This window comes from Musca vetustissima, unplaced genomic scaffold (genome assembly GCF_032173495.1).
Source record: "Musca vetustissima isolate MV318-11 ecotype Yass unplaced genomic scaffold, APGP_CSIRO_Mvet_v1 utg704, whole genome shotgun sequence".
NCBI classification, from domain to species: Eukaryota; Metazoa; Arthropoda; class Insecta; order Diptera; family Muscidae; genus Musca; species Musca vetustissima.
Genome location: NW_026876336.1, coordinates 906513 through 922050, shown reverse-complemented (window position 1 = coordinate 922050; position 15538 = coordinate 906513). Strand labels below are relative to the sequence as shown.

Below are 15538 nucleotides of genomic sequence, written 5' to 3'. Positions count from 1 at the left end.
TTACTTAAATATACAAAATAAATTTAATATGTACGTATGTGCATGGATCTGTTGATGTTTTTATTTAAAAACATTATCGTTTTCAAATTGTTTATATAAAAAATCAATTTGCATACATCTAGAAACATTCTCTTTTTAATATTATAAATAAGGTAATGTTTTGTTTATACGCTGTTATCGTCAAAAAAGGACAATCAACTTTTTGTTAATTGCCATTATTCTAAAAACGTCAATAATTTCCTAAAGATTTTTTTATAATTCTACGAATATTTATTGACATCGAAATTAATGTATACATTTATCAGTATTTAATGCGTGATAATCTTCGGTCTAGTTGATTTGCAATGTTATTTGTTTCAATGACCCAAAAACCTAGACATTTTTAACTGTTGTTGTAGATTATAAATATTAAAGTATAAACATTTTTGAATTGTTTTAACGTTTTACTAATATGAAATACAAATGGACAATCAAAGAAGGGTGTTATTAAAAAATAATTTAAAGTTTCATACTAATTATAGAAGTCTGTAAAAAAAAAAACAATGTATGTACATAAATTGAAAATATCTTTCTCTCCGGAAATAATTTCAAATTTATTTTGGAAACCTCAGCTGTAAAATGGAATTGTTTCTTTTTTTGTATATGCATGAGACTAAAACAAAAATCTTAATTTCTATATACATATGTATGTACATACATGCTAATTCTTACAAGATAATTTCAATAAATCGTTCAATAACCGTACAAATCACATCGTCGTTTCAATACTAATGATTCTCTTTTCATTTAATACCAACAACCAATAAGCCAACAAACAACACATACATTTGAAAAGAAAATCAAAATCAGACGTTTACTTTAATTTCGAAAAAGCAAAAGTGCAACCAGTTTTACTTGAGTTCAATGCTATTGTACTGTAACATATAGGTGTTAGGCAAAGCCTTTATTGGATGTAGAACGGCCGGAAGAAAACAGCAACAACAAAGCCAACCAATCAATTAACAAAACAGAATCAACAATTATACCTCAAGTGCCAATACAGTCGGGCTTTAGTATTGCAAGTACTTTCAAACGCTACACATAGCTGCAACGGCAGGATTCAATTGAATAGCTTTTTTTTTGCAAAAAAGGAAATATATTTTTGAAGGATTGAATAAAAAATGGAACGCTGGCGTGGAAAAGTAGCTGTTGTCACTGGTGCCAGTGCTGGCATAGGCTGGGCCATTTGCAAGGAGCTTTTAAAAGCAGATATGATTGTTATTGGTCTCGCTCGCCGCCTTAAGGTCATGGAAGAACTTAAGTCGCAATTACCTACAAATCAAAAGGATCGTTTCTTTCCCCGCGAATGTGATTTAACATCATTGCCATCGTTGCGTACCGCGTTCCATTGGCTGGAGCAAAGGTTCGCACAAAGAATGCATGTCCTTGTAAATAATGCAGGCATGTGTGAATTTTCGAAACTCTTAGATGCCGGTAATGATGAGGCCATTAAACGGGTCATTGATGTAAATTTAATGGGAGCTGTTTATTGTACAAAGGAGGCATATCGTCTAATGAAAAAGGCCATGGAATTTGGTGAAGAGTGTCATGTGATACAAGTTAATAGCCTATTGGGTCATGTTGTACCCCCACACATACCCGGATGTGGTTTTAATTTATATCCCGTGGCCAAGCATGCTTTAAGGGCAACAAATGAAATTTTACGTCGGGAAATGGCTGATGATAAGCTATTACGTCTGTCGGTAAGTGTTTGGATTGATTGAAGAACCCACGTAGAATCATGAAATTAATTGTATTAAAAACAGTAGAATCCCTTAGTAATTTCTCTCATCATTTCAAATATGAATTTGTTTCGGGTTTTTCGTTTTAAGATCATTTTTTAAAATATGAGTTTTAACAATTGTAAGAAAAAAATAGATTTCTTTTAACGTTTTTTTTTATTTTAACGATTATAAACAAAATCTACTGTAATGTATTCCAACTAATTTTAATTTTATTGGTGATTATGATGAATAATACGTTATTAAAACTGGTTTTGAAAATATTTGCTCCTCCCCCTTCTATACACAATTGTTATTTTGTTTAATGCTATTTATATCTGTATTTTTTTTCTTTTAGACAATCAGTCCTGGTTTAACAGAAACTGATTTCGGCAAAAAAGAACCATTGTCAGAGAATGTGGATAGTTTTCCTGATTTTGAACAACCTTTAAAACCGGAAGATGTTGCTAATGGCGTAGCATTTATTTTGGGTTCACCCCTTCATGTGACCATAGCAGAGCTTCTGATGGTACCCACAAGTGAAAAGTATTAATTTATTAATGTTATGAAGTTGTATTTAAATGTTATTTAAATAAATTTTAAATTCATAAAATGTAAGGATGTTTTGATGAATAAAATAAAAGAAAGAATATGTAACCCAGTTTGTTGTATCATCCCGATACGAGTGAGATTAATTTAGAATTATAGCTCTACAAAAAGCACGAATATTTTGGTGAATGCGTTAAAATCCTGAAACTGCCAAAAGGAATTCCAACCAGTAACATCCAGTATAGTGCACGGGTAATCATTTTGTAGTGAATGGCTATTCAAGTTAGTTCAGTCGCTCTTTCCAGTGAATCCTTCATTTGAACTCAATTTGTAATACAAAATATAAACAAATCCACTTCGACTCGAAACGCTCCAGAAAGGAATGGACAGTGGAAGAAAGCTGAAAAAATGTCTCGCAGACACCAATCCCAAAGATTTGATAAGGGAAGTCAAGTGTCGACCAGGTCTATATAATAAAAGAAAACTTGAACAACCAAAAAGGGAAAATAGATACCAGTTATGGCTAGAAGTTGCAGAAAGTTTGACACCAGAGGAGGAATGGCAGTCTTATGGAGAACAGGAGAAGGAAATGAAGGGTTAGAAGGAAATCAAAAGTGTTAATCATATGCAATTAATAGTTCAAAAATATATTATTTACAGTCGAGGAAATCCGCATTAAATGGAAATATTTGCGCAACATATTCCTTCGTGATGTTAAGCTAATCAGATCTGGCAAAGCTCATACCAAAAAAAAGTATAAGTATTATGATGACATGGAATTTATGAGCTCTTTTGTGCTAAAATCTAAATCTACTGATACTACAGACGAGAGTGGTGATGATGGCGACGATGTAGATTATACTGTAGTCAACGACAATAATTCAAAGAATAGTTCAGTAGTTGCACACGACAAGCCACCTAAAAAGCGGTCCATAAAGCAGGAAAAATATGACCCTCTCTCAAGCGGCAACGAGCTAACCATGCAGCAAAAGCTTGTGATCAATAAATTTGATAATCTAAAGACAATTTCACAGAAAATAAATCCATCTCCTACTTCAGCTGTAACAACGATTCAAAATCCTCTTCCAGACATTAATATGAGAGATGGAGAGATGTCATTTTGCATGTCGCTGGTGCCCACAATGCGCAAATTGGACGAATCAAAGAGATTGAAAGCGAAAATTGATATATTAACAATACTTCACAGATATGTGGAGGAAACTATGCAACCGGAGGCAAAGAAAACTAAATTTTCAGATAACCAACAGAACGGTAATTCTACACATGACAGAAATAATTCTGAAGAAGAGGCAATAGATGAAAACGACCCAGAGAGCAATATAGAGAATGTTTGGTGGACATAACATTAAAACCTTAATTTAGTTGTAGGAATAGGAAAAAATGGAGTATTAGGTTCTAGTAACGAGATATAATGCGAAATGGAAAATGAGAAATAAAGAAATGTGTAGTAACACCGAGTTTATTAATGTAAGTAATATTATAATTGTATTTAATATATTTTCCACAAAAGTAGAATTTCCGAGAATGTTGCAAAGATGGCTGGCAGAATTTATCATAAATTATATTTAACAATTTAGAATACTCATTTGGCCGTACCACCCTATTATTGTATAAAATATACTAGGTAATGCCAATTTTGCGTTATTTATCATAATAATTATGGTACAAGCGTTATATTCATTTTTAAACCTTTGAAGAAAATGCCTCGAGTTTTAAAACACAAATGTTTCTAAAGCGCAAAATAAAATCAAATTAATATTACTTGGTTATTAAATGTATGTCATAAAATAGAGAACACACACAATACGCCTTAATTTAATGACAATCCATTGTCGACTATTTTCAGTGTTGTATACATTTTTCATACTCGCATCTAGAGTACCCTTTATTTTGAAAGGCTAGTTCTTACTGTTCCATACAGTGAATACATTCTTTGAACAATTACGACTCGCGTTTTTATAGACGCTAAAATTTTCCAGTGTTAACAAATTAAATTAAGTTGAAATGAGCGGATTTCATCCAAAAGACTTGATACGAGAAGTCAAGTGTCGCCCCGGCCTATACAATAGAGATCTATTGGAACACCCCAAGCGCGACCACAAACATCAACTTTGGCTAGAAGTGGGTGAGAAATTGACGCCACAAGAAGACTGGGAATCCTATACGGATGTTGAGAAAGATGCTCGAGGTAATCTGGCAAATAGTACATTTGATAAACACACAAATTAATCATTGTTATCCTTTGCAGTGGATGAAATCCAAGCCAAGTGGAAACATTTGAGAGATCATTTTTACAGAGAAATTAAGCTGATTAATTCTGGCGAAGCACACAAAAAACGCAAATATGTTTACTTTGATGATATGGAATTTATGCGGGAATATGTGGGGTATAAAATGCCACCAACAAATAAAATGAAATCCAAATACAACGACTCCTTAGATGGCGATAATTCGGACTCTTATTATATGGAAGACAACGATACCGATGAAGTTATGGAGGAATTGTTGAAAACAAATGACAATGCTGAGGATGAGGAGTGTGAAACACCAGAACCACGCAGAAATCCAAGACGATCAATAAAACCAACAGCAAAAGTACAATCACAAAAGGTGGCCACCGCGGCATCACCGCCAAAACCCAACAAATCTCACAAAGAGACAATTAAGAATATTGAGGGCATGAAGAAAACCGCCAACGGACAAAATACGGGCGGTGCAACAAGTTCTGGTGCTAGTGGAGCTTCTGTACCATCATTAAGGATACGTGATGGTGATATCTCATTTTGCCTTTCGCTGGTGCCAACGTTCAGAAAATTAAATGACAGTGCCAAATTGAGGGCAAAAATAGAAACGCTTAAAATTTTGCACAAATTTGTCGAGCATGCAGAGAAAAATAAAAATACCGCTGACACGGGAGCTGCGGCTGCGGCAAATCTTAGCGATCAGGATGATGAGCATGGCATGCAAGAGGATCATTTAGATGATATGGATGATAACATTAAAGTGAAACATGAACAAGCTGATGATCCGTTGCATGGATCTAGTGGTAATACGAAAGCATGGTGGACTTAAATGTTATGACTCTTTTTTTCTTTGTTTAAGACAAAATTATCAAATATAAATAACATTTTTACCATATTATCATTATTGAGGATGTCAATAGATATGCGTACATATTAAGTATTTTTATCTCTAGATAATAAAATTACAATCGATTATGTCCATTAATAAATTAATAATGAATAACAACATTTTTTAAAATAATCACAATTACAAATGTTGTTTTACTGAAGGAGAAAAAAGAAGAACATATTAAAATATTTATTAAAATATGTTCTATATAAAGAGAAATGATGGATTTATGAAAAAAAACTATATAGTTTTGTTGTTTCGTTCTGTTTTATAAATAAAAACGTCACTTATGTGGCACTTTTCAAGTGATCTATTATTTGTGTAGGGTATAGTACAGTCTACCCAAATCGACTATACCACTTTGTTTACATTTCACAAAAAAATTAGTCGATATTTTTCATATCTTTCAAGTTTCACATAATGCCATTTTTCTTTTATATAACATATGTTTATTTATATATGTTCGTGTGTGATAAAACTTTACAATTCCCTCTAACCATTGGTGCAAAATTTATTAAAATCGGTTACGTGGTTGCTGAGTTATTTGCATTTGAATTCAACCATCTTCCGAAATATACTTACTGTTCGATGCTGGGCGCCTATTACCTGAAAATGAAAAATCACACAAAAATGGCTTTTTTAAAAATGACAATTTTTCATGGCGGCTGCAAGATCGATTTTTGTGTGGTTTTTCATTTTCACGCAACAGGCGCCCAGCATCGAACAGTAAGGATATTTCGGAAGATGGTTGAATTCAAATGCAAATAACTCAGCAACCACTTCACCGATTTTCATAAAATTTGCACCAATGGTTAGAGGGAATTGTAAAGTTTGAGTACATATATACGATACATATGTGAGGGTATTTAATTTCGCATAGCGTAGTTAATTGAGTCTAGAAGTTGAATACAACAAAAAATAGTGCAAAATCCGTTAATACTGTGCAATATAACAACATATTCTGCAATTTGCTTTCTTGTTAAAATGTTCATTAGTTAGTTCTGAAACATAACCAGTGTGTTCATTTTTGCAGCCGTAGATAAAGCAAACGAAGTTGCGAGTACTTGTTGCTAGCCAGTTAAATAAAACCAAATTAAATGAATAGTTTATTTTCATTCAATTTTTTATTATATGTATGTCTGTATTGTATGCATAAGAATATGTTTATAATTCTATGAATTGTAAGATATTGGTATTATAAATCATTTAATGTTGATGTTTTATTTTGTCTTTTTTTAAAACAATATTCTTTATTTTTTGAATAAAGCATTTCATCAAAGTCATTTAAATCACAAACATAGTTTAATTGAAGACCACTTGGAAAACAGATCTACTCTTTTGGAAACCGCCAATAATTTTTATATAGAAACAAATGAAGTTCAATATTTGGGTTGATTTCAAAATTATTTATTTTTTTAATTAAAACATGAATTCGAACCCCTTGGAATATTTGGAAGAAATTTTAGTCAATGTTCGTCCTGAAAGTATATGCAAGTATTACTGGAAACTCGCCTATTTGGATTTTAGAGAAAATTAAACGAGTGGTCTCCTAATGTGTAATAAAATTGAATTATGCCACTTTATAACTGTACCAAATTTCAGACTTGAATCTATTATTCATTTCAATATATTTCTCAATAAAATGTTGTCTTTTTAATACTTCTGTTTCTTTTCTCTTTGATAAATAAATGCATTTTGTTTAGAATGTTCATGTTTATTGATGTTTCATTATTAGCTCATTTTGAATTATTAAATCGGGATTTTATCAATATTTAATAATAATTATAACTATATATTTCTTATATGTTTTTTTATTTGATTTTTTTATTATTATTATAATTTGATACATTAATAAATAAGACTTATGACATAAACTTAGAATGGAATAGAAGAAAAAATTGCATAATGGGGATAGGTAGGTAGTGGGAGGATAGCAAAAATTGTAGATATTGTTTAAAATTACTTGGATTACGGCGTGTGTGAAAAAATCATGTTTAAAAAATCTCTCGCTTTTAAACTACAATACAAAATAGAAAATACTATATCATGTATGTATATGTATATAATAATATTTATGTATATCAAAAATGATTAAATTAAGCTCTATATTTTTATAATAATTATTATTTTTTATAAATGTATAATGCATCTTTCTCAGTTAGCTTAACAAACAAAAAAAAAAATACAATTTTCAATTTCAAAAGACAAGCTGTCTTTTTATCTTTGCAGCTATTTTAAAATTTTCATAGCATTGCTAATATAATATTTTGCTTATACAAAAACATAGATTTATGAAGAGAACATCACATAAAACATAATTATTAAAATAATACAAAAAATATTTAAATAAAAATTAAATAACATTTTTGAGAATTTTTATAAAAATCCTCATAAACTAATACAATTTCATTCATTCTTTCAAATGTTCTCATACAAATATGTTATACATTTAAGGGGGAGACAGAGGAGGCAAAATGTGTGTGAGTGTTGGGGGATAAGGGATTGACAGTCTGTCGTTATTAAACCAAAAAGTTTAAATCTTATATAAAACACATATAAAGCCTTAACACTTAATGGGAGTACCTAAGGTAAACAAACGCACCTGCGTTCTCTACTAAACAAACTATGTAACTGGAAGATTTTCATTTATCTTCATGAGGGATGATTACATTTCTGAGTGTTTTTATTTCTAGTATAACAAATCGGTCTTTTGGGTACTCTCACTGTAGGCTATGTTGAGATCATCATCTGCTGGTTTTATATACTGCAGACTTTCTGGTTCTTGTTCGCCATCAATATCACTGCTAGCCTTGCCATTTAATAGACCACCATCACCAATACCATCACCATTTGTGGTGCATTCTAAGGCTGGGGCCCGTGTTACACCAAGTTGAAAAAGTCTATCAATGGGTGCTTTCATAGGCGTGTAGAAACCAAGTGGTGCTGAACCTAAAAAAATCATTTCCAAAAAATATGCATGGAAACAAAGAGAAAAATAGAAAATATGTTATTATTGAAATGTACAACATCGGATATCAATTGTCATCAATTATATAAACAAAACATACATTTATTTAGCTTACAAATTGTTTCGGATTATTGAAATGAAAATGGAGATGCAAATGAAGAGCGGGTGATTTGATTTGAAAAGAGATGTCAATGGTAGATGGTAGAAGTTACAAGTACGGGTGTGCAAGTCGAAATGTATGAAGAAACATATTCAGTAAGCGATAACAGATACAGATACAGACAAGGAGAAAGAAGATTTGATATTTTGAATGTTAGAAAATATTAAAGTAAAAACTTCTAGAAACTTTTCACGCTGAAAAATTAATGAAATTTTTTGGCATTATTTATTCAAGACTGCTGGCAATTCGTATAATTTACAATAAATTACCATTTCCATTCTAAAAAATATGCTGTTAATTATTTCATATATTTCATTCATTTATAATTAATAATTAATCAAAATACCCCTTTCTCCTTTATTAAAATAATATTTGGTACATGCAAAACAACGTTACAAATACGTATAAATGTTAGTTACCTTAGTTAATAATATGTAATATATTTTCTATTTTCGTGGTGATTTACATGGTTGGATTTACATCAAATTTTGTTTTTATTAGTAAAAAATTAGTAATTTTTTTATATAATCAATAAACAAATAATTACAAAAAACAACTCAAAACTTCTTAGCAAGTTAAAAACAAATTGAGCAAATATATATAAATTTTTGTTTCCATGTTTCATACCACCATTTAAATTCGAATTAAAATTATGCGGGGGGTTACTGCTCTTTGGTTAACTACAACACAACATCAAATTGGTTGATTTGTGACCCTTGACGCTTTTCACATGGAATGTGCGAGTTTGGAGGATTATAAGTATTTGGCATTTGAGATTGTTGGTTGGATTGATCGATTTCAAATTTGGTATTTTGTATGGGGAATTTTAATAGTTTGTTTTAGGCACAATAGCATCTATATTTGATATTGAACTTTTTCATGTTTTTTTTCTGCTTGATTTGAGGGGGAAATAGAGATAGATGTGAATGGATGTTTTTTATTTTTATTTTAGATAACATCTGGAATAAAAGAAAGAAAAAGGAAATATAATGCCAAATCAATACATATACATATTTATATTTGGAATTAACAAATATACAAATTGTTTATAAATAAATGCCTTTAATTAGTCAACAGGAGATAACCAAACAGGACAAACACAAAAATCATAAAATAAAAAATAAAACACAATAATGGAAAACAACAGCTTGTGTATTGACGAGTGTATAACGGTCAAATTGGTACCAAATTGATTCCTAGGGATATAAATTATACATTTTTTCATAGAGACAATTCTGCAAGGTCATTGTATTTAAACAAATGTATTTGTACAAGGATTATTACAGAAACAATAATGGAAAGTAAAACTATTGATTTCATAATTTTAAATTAAAGAACGGAATGATCCTTTTCGAACTTACATTAATTTTAAGTAAAAATAAATATATACCACACTGCCGAGCCTACATACATATTCCGTACAAATTAATTATCCCTCTAACCATAGCATATTGATTACCAACAAATATATATATATATATATATATATACACATATTTGTTTTTTTCTATTTATTAACTACAAACATTTTATCCTCTAAATACATAATTTTATAAATTATTTAAATAAGTGACACATACATACATAGAATTTTATTTCTTTCGTTTTTTGTTTGTTTGTTTATAGACATATAGAAAGTAGAGGTGGTAGTGGTGGTGGCAGATAGATAGGTAGGTGGTTTGCTAGTAGTAAGAAGATACATTAAATCGGTTGATAGATATATATACTTCAAACATAATACAGCGTGCTGCCAGGTACACGTCTACGCAGAGGAGGAGCACAACATTTTGTGGTAGTTGCAGTTGCATTGGAAGTCGAATTAGTGTAGGAAGCTTTGAGGCTAGTGGCAACAAAAGTAGAAGAAGAAGTAGTAGTGCTAGTAATATTGGAGATTGGCATTCCAGTCATGTCGCTCTTTTTGTTGGCGTTGCTATTTGTATTGTTACTATTCTCGACCGTCTTAAGGCTGGGGGCTAGAGGTGCATTGGCAATTGAACAATGCTCTATTACTTTGGGTTGTATTTTTGCTGTCCTTATCTCATTTCCATGCTGTTTCACATATTTTGCTGGATTTGTTTTAGTCATGATCGAAGAAGATGGTGAAGAAGAGGTGGTAGTAGTAGAGAACGAAGTAGTTGCGGTAGTAGTAGCAACAGTTGTTGTGGTTGTAGTCGAGGAGAAACGAAAATAAGAACAAGAAGTAGAAGGAAGAAAAGTATAAAAATTCTGTGATTTCTGAACATTTGTTAGCACCTTTGGAATGTCGACCTCAACCTGATGCTGCCCATGGTTAGTAATTATATTTTTAGAGTTGTTTATGGGATGTGTGTTGCTGTTGTTGGTATTAACCATAACCCTGGTTGATGGTAATTCGATTTCAGAATAGGATTTTGTCTTTAAGCCCATGTCGTGTTGTATTGGTATAGTATTGTTGTTGTTATTATTAGTGGATATTGAGTCATGGGAGATTGTATTTGCTGTATATCTAAGATAATTATTGTCAAAATTTATGGGTGTTAGAATATTCAGGGAATCCAATATGGAATTGGAATTGTGTGTAGTGTTTAATGTATTTTCAAAATTACGCCTAAATGGTCGAGGGCTTATATTGAAATAGTTATTTTTGGAATTCAATAAATTTGAAGAATTTTCTCCATTCCGGAAATTTGAATTGGAGGCCAGGAAAGGATAATTATTATTATTATTGGATTCTGTTTTGAATTTTGTGGAACTTATGGAATCCTTGGTGGAGCTTGAAACAAACCTATTGCTATTTATTTTGTCTTTGTCAACACCTTCTCGATTAATGGAATTAGGGGAAACAAAACTATTGCCTGCTATGTTGTATTTGGACCCAAATAAAATAGTTTGAGTTTTATTAGGTTCTTCCGTTTTCAATGTAGAAAAGGGAACAGTTTCAGTTTCATTAATTTTTGATTTTACTCCTGGCAATTCACAAGGCAAATTGTAAGCCCTAAAAATTTTTTTGCTTGATTCTATCTTTGTTTCAGATTTTATATCTAGCTTTTTATAATTCCCTTTATTCTCCACCATACTAATTGAACGATTTATGGTGGCTATATTTTTTGTCTCCTTTCGGACAACATTTGAATTGGATGATTTCTCGCTAAAACTTTCATAAAGACTTAAAGCATTTGCAAATGATTGAGAATTACTACGATTACATTTTCTTGCCAAACTATAGGTGGTATAGCTGCTGGTATCCTTGAAAGACTTTTGTTTAGTTAAATTACTATAGAATTTATCTGTTGTCTTAATATTTAATCTTTTATTTGATTGGTTTTCCGTGGAGAGGGTATTTTTAGTTTGGAAAGAAGGAAACGTATACTGGTGTTTGCCATCATTTTTAGCAGGACTGATAGTGGGAATTTCTAACGCAACAGAATCTGCAACTTTTTCTTTTGTCTCACTGACAGTTTTTGAATCTTTTATGAAACCTTCCTGCCTGGTTTTGCAATAATCTAATTGTAATGGTTTTGACGAAATTCTTTCCATTCCTGGCTTCTGTGGTATATCCTGATTTACATAATTAGCTTCCGGTTCTGTTTTAACTTTGGCTATTAAACTACATGTGTCAGAATTTGAATTTCCTTTGCTCACAAATGGAATACTCTTTGTTTTTTTGTTGAGAATAGAATTCCCAGATATTTCGAAAGGCCTGGGAAACTCAATATTGTAAATATTATATCCAAGTGAATCTATTTTCTCACAATTACGTTCGGCAATGTTTGGCGAATTTTCATCAAGTTTTTTGGAACTACTTTGCTTCTTAACGGAATTCCTATTACAATCAATATTCATGTTAAGATCCCTAGGTTCGATTTGTTTTTTCATATTATCCTTACAAATATCATCGACATGATCGCCTTCAACGTCCTCATTATTAGAACTGGGAGAAGTATTTGCAATATTTTGATTTAAATAATTCGTATCTACACTTTTCTTTGAATGGTTACTATTATCATGTATCTTGGAAATATTATCTAGTTTCTCAATTGACTCAGTTTGCTCATTCAAAGAATTTTGGTTTACATCTTGTCTGGGAATATCTTCCATCGATCCTGTCATATTTCCATAATCGACATTTTCCACAGATAAATTCCTTGTCTTGTCATAACGTTTACTCAACGAATCTAATATTATTTTACGTGATATTTCAACACTACTTTCTAGGTTAGACTGACTTATAATCGAATTTCCCAAATTCGAATCTTTTGTTGGAGGAATCTCATTTATTACCAAATCATAGCTATATTCATTGGAATTTGCACTTAACATAGAAGTATTGGTGATTTCACTATATTCCTTTGAAGTGATTTCACTTGTGGAAGAGTCCATGGATAGACTTAGGGCATCTTCAAATATATCATCTAATGAATCTCCAGACATTTGAACTATTTCTTTGATAAAGCTACGCTTCGGTATGGTTTCTTTCTGATAAATAAGTTCGGAAGCCGATTCTTTAGAGAAAGCAAGGTCGTCCAGGGACTTGGAAGTTGATGAAATTTCCTTTTCCTTAGAAATATGCAAATGTTCCATTGACTTGGAAAGTACAGGAATTGTTTCAATACCTAAAGGCTCCTCCAATATGTCTTGTATAATTTCTTCTTTCGTTTGCTTGAAGTTATCAGACATATCCTTTGAGGTTTCTATTAAATTGGGCAAAGAGAAATAATTTTGATTGACAATTTTAATGGGTGCTGCTGGTTCGTGTAACTCCAAAAGGGATGTGGTGCACACAAAGGACTCTTCTACCTGACTATTTGCATAATTTAAGTTTATATTTTGTAATGAAACAGATCTGTCCACAATTGAATTGGAACTTAATAAGGAGTCACATAAATTGATATGTTTTATGTTAGGGCAGGATGAGGTGCTCTCTTGAAACTCGTTACATCCTTTATTATTCGATAGGCTCAAAGTCGAAGTTTGCAAAGATACACGGTTTAGTAGATTTCCTTCTTCTATTACATCGTCGCCTATAATCTCTCTATTGTCCAAATTCTTAAGAGTTAAGTTAATCAGGGAAGTCGATTTCAAATCATCTACTTTCTCATCAATTGGGACGTAAGCCGTTGGAGGTTTGGCATTATCGTTAGCATTACAACAATTCGTTCGAGTTGAATTCTTAGATGAATTTACATTGGGATCAAAATATATAGAAGTGGTAATTGTATTGGTGTTAGCAGCCTTGTCGGTTTCCAAATTATTCACAGATGATGGTTTCTCTAAAGTTCTTAGGGAATTGGAACGAAAAACAGGTAACGTTACAAGATTTGTATTGAAATTTCGACGAAATTCATTGGAACGAGATCGCTGTATAGATGATGGCCTTTCTGCTTCAGCTGGATTGGGTTTTAGAAAACAGGCATACTTGGGATGACTAAGGATCTGTGGCACTTTACGAGGTTTCTCTTTTGAATTGTCGTCGTCCGTTAGTGGTTTCTCCTGAATTGTATTGCCATTTGAATCATGTTTATCTTGGATTACGTTGTTCAATTTCGGCTGTCCTATGAGCTGGTGGCCTTGTTGTGTATTCATTGCTGTTTGTGGTGGTGTAACTTGGGGTTCCTCCAAAATTTTGCCGCGGCCTATATTTGCTTTTGAATATAACGGAGGTTTCCATGTCTTCATCCGGTTGCTTTTCACTGGTAGTGGAGGTTTTTGGTTCACCATCACTTTGTGCTGTTGTTGTTCTAGCAGAGGTAAGGTTAAATCTTTTCGGGATTTTCGCATTTCTAATGGCTTTGGTAATTCTTGTAATTCCATGTTCTTGTTGTTGTCCACATTGGTGATGTTGCTGTTGTATTGGTTTTGCTGCAACTGCTGCTCGTGCTCTGTCATTGTTGTGGTTGCTGTTGTTGTTAATGTTGTAGCCTTCTCTAAATCTGGGCAATCTGTAAAAATTTGGATTTGTTTCGTTTTGGTTTTGTTGTTGTTGATCAAATTTAAACAGTTGCTTGGATATGATCATTTGGGTGGGAGCGGGATCTCAATTTACAACTTTGAACACCGGGGAAAGAGAATTTGTTGCTCTGGTTTATGTGCTGCTTAGGATATTTGAGCATGTCGTGTGGAAAATGTTATATGATTTCTGGAGTGATTTGATTTGACGTAATGTTTATAATAAAAATAACGAAAATGAGAAAAATAGCTGAAAGTTTGTGTCCGCAAGAGTTGTGGTACTGTTAACTTAAGTTTAAAGAGAAAGTGACCGTACGAGGAGTTCATCTTAAAAAGTATCATATATGAGTTAGGTCCAATATATATAGCACATATGTTAAAAACTCAAATTTATAGTTTAATGTTGGATATTTTGAATTCAGCTTGATATTTGGCTGGATATTTTAAATAAAATCTGAGTGTATTGCTACAGATTTATAGGGAAAATTTCGTCAAAAATAGATAAACTTTCTCGGAGAAAGCCAGTAAACTTATTTTTTTAAGAAAAGCATGTATGTTTTGACCTAAATTTAATAGGTTCGATTAAAATAACCCTATGAAGCATAACCATACATGCCTTCCATTTTAAATGAAACCATTCGGGGCACATTAGGAGAAAAATTCGGAAGAAATGTAAATTTTTAAAGCTAATGTTTATATGTATATTCAGAATTGCTATGTTTAGAAAATTGTATTTCACAGCAACAACTTATTCAAGTTTAAATTTAATCTCTAGATCCCTAATTCAAAAAATGGTATGTGTCCTTGACTAATGAAATATTGTGATCATGATTATGAAAAAAATTGCTAAAATGATATAAATAGCGATTATCAAGATAAAAAAAGACCCACAAATTAGGAAGGAGATTTATTGGAATTTCTGAGAATTTCAATTAAAACAAAAAAATCAATTGAGGGAATACAAAAACGAACCTTATGTTCAAATTTCTAGTTAGTTTACGTAATGATGTAGAACATATTTCG

At 31.7% G+C, this 15538-nt stretch overlaps 2 protein-coding genes across 2 annotated transcripts in view; one reads left to right on the top strand and one right to left on the bottom strand.

Annotated features, from left to right (window-relative positions):
* Window positions 1-1156: 1156 nt before the first annotated feature.
* On the top strand, window positions 1157-2313 carry LOC133320917 (farnesol dehydrogenase-like). The gene is made up of 2 exons (XM_061530026.1): window positions 1157-1742; window positions 2119-2313. The coding sequence occupies exons 1-2, from the start codon at window positions 1161-1163 to the stop codon at window positions 2311-2313; spliced, it is 777 nt and encodes a 258-aa protein (XP_061386010.1). The 5' UTR covers window positions 1157-1160.
* Window positions 2314-8140: 5827 nt separating this feature from the next.
* The window catches only part of LOC133338928 (serine-rich adhesin for platelets), a 48955-nt gene continuing 41557 nt past the window's right edge, over window positions 8141-15538 (bottom strand). Inside the window, exon 8 of the mRNA XM_061547057.1 lies at window positions 8141-8411. Within this exon, the coding sequence (XP_061403041.1) occupies window positions 8152-8411 (260 nt within the window). The 3' untranslated portion in view covers window positions 8141-8151. The remainder of the gene's footprint in view (window positions 8412-15538) is intronic.

Coding starts and splice junctions, on each gene's coding strand:
- LOC133320917 (XM_061530026.1), top strand. CDS start 1,161: ATGGAACGCTGGCGTGGAAAAGTAGCTGTTGTCACTGGTGCCAGTGCT. Junction 1,743..2,118: donor ATAAGCTATTACGTCTGTCG/GTAAGTGTTTGG, acceptor TTTTTCTTTTAG/ACAATCAGTCCTGGTTTAAC.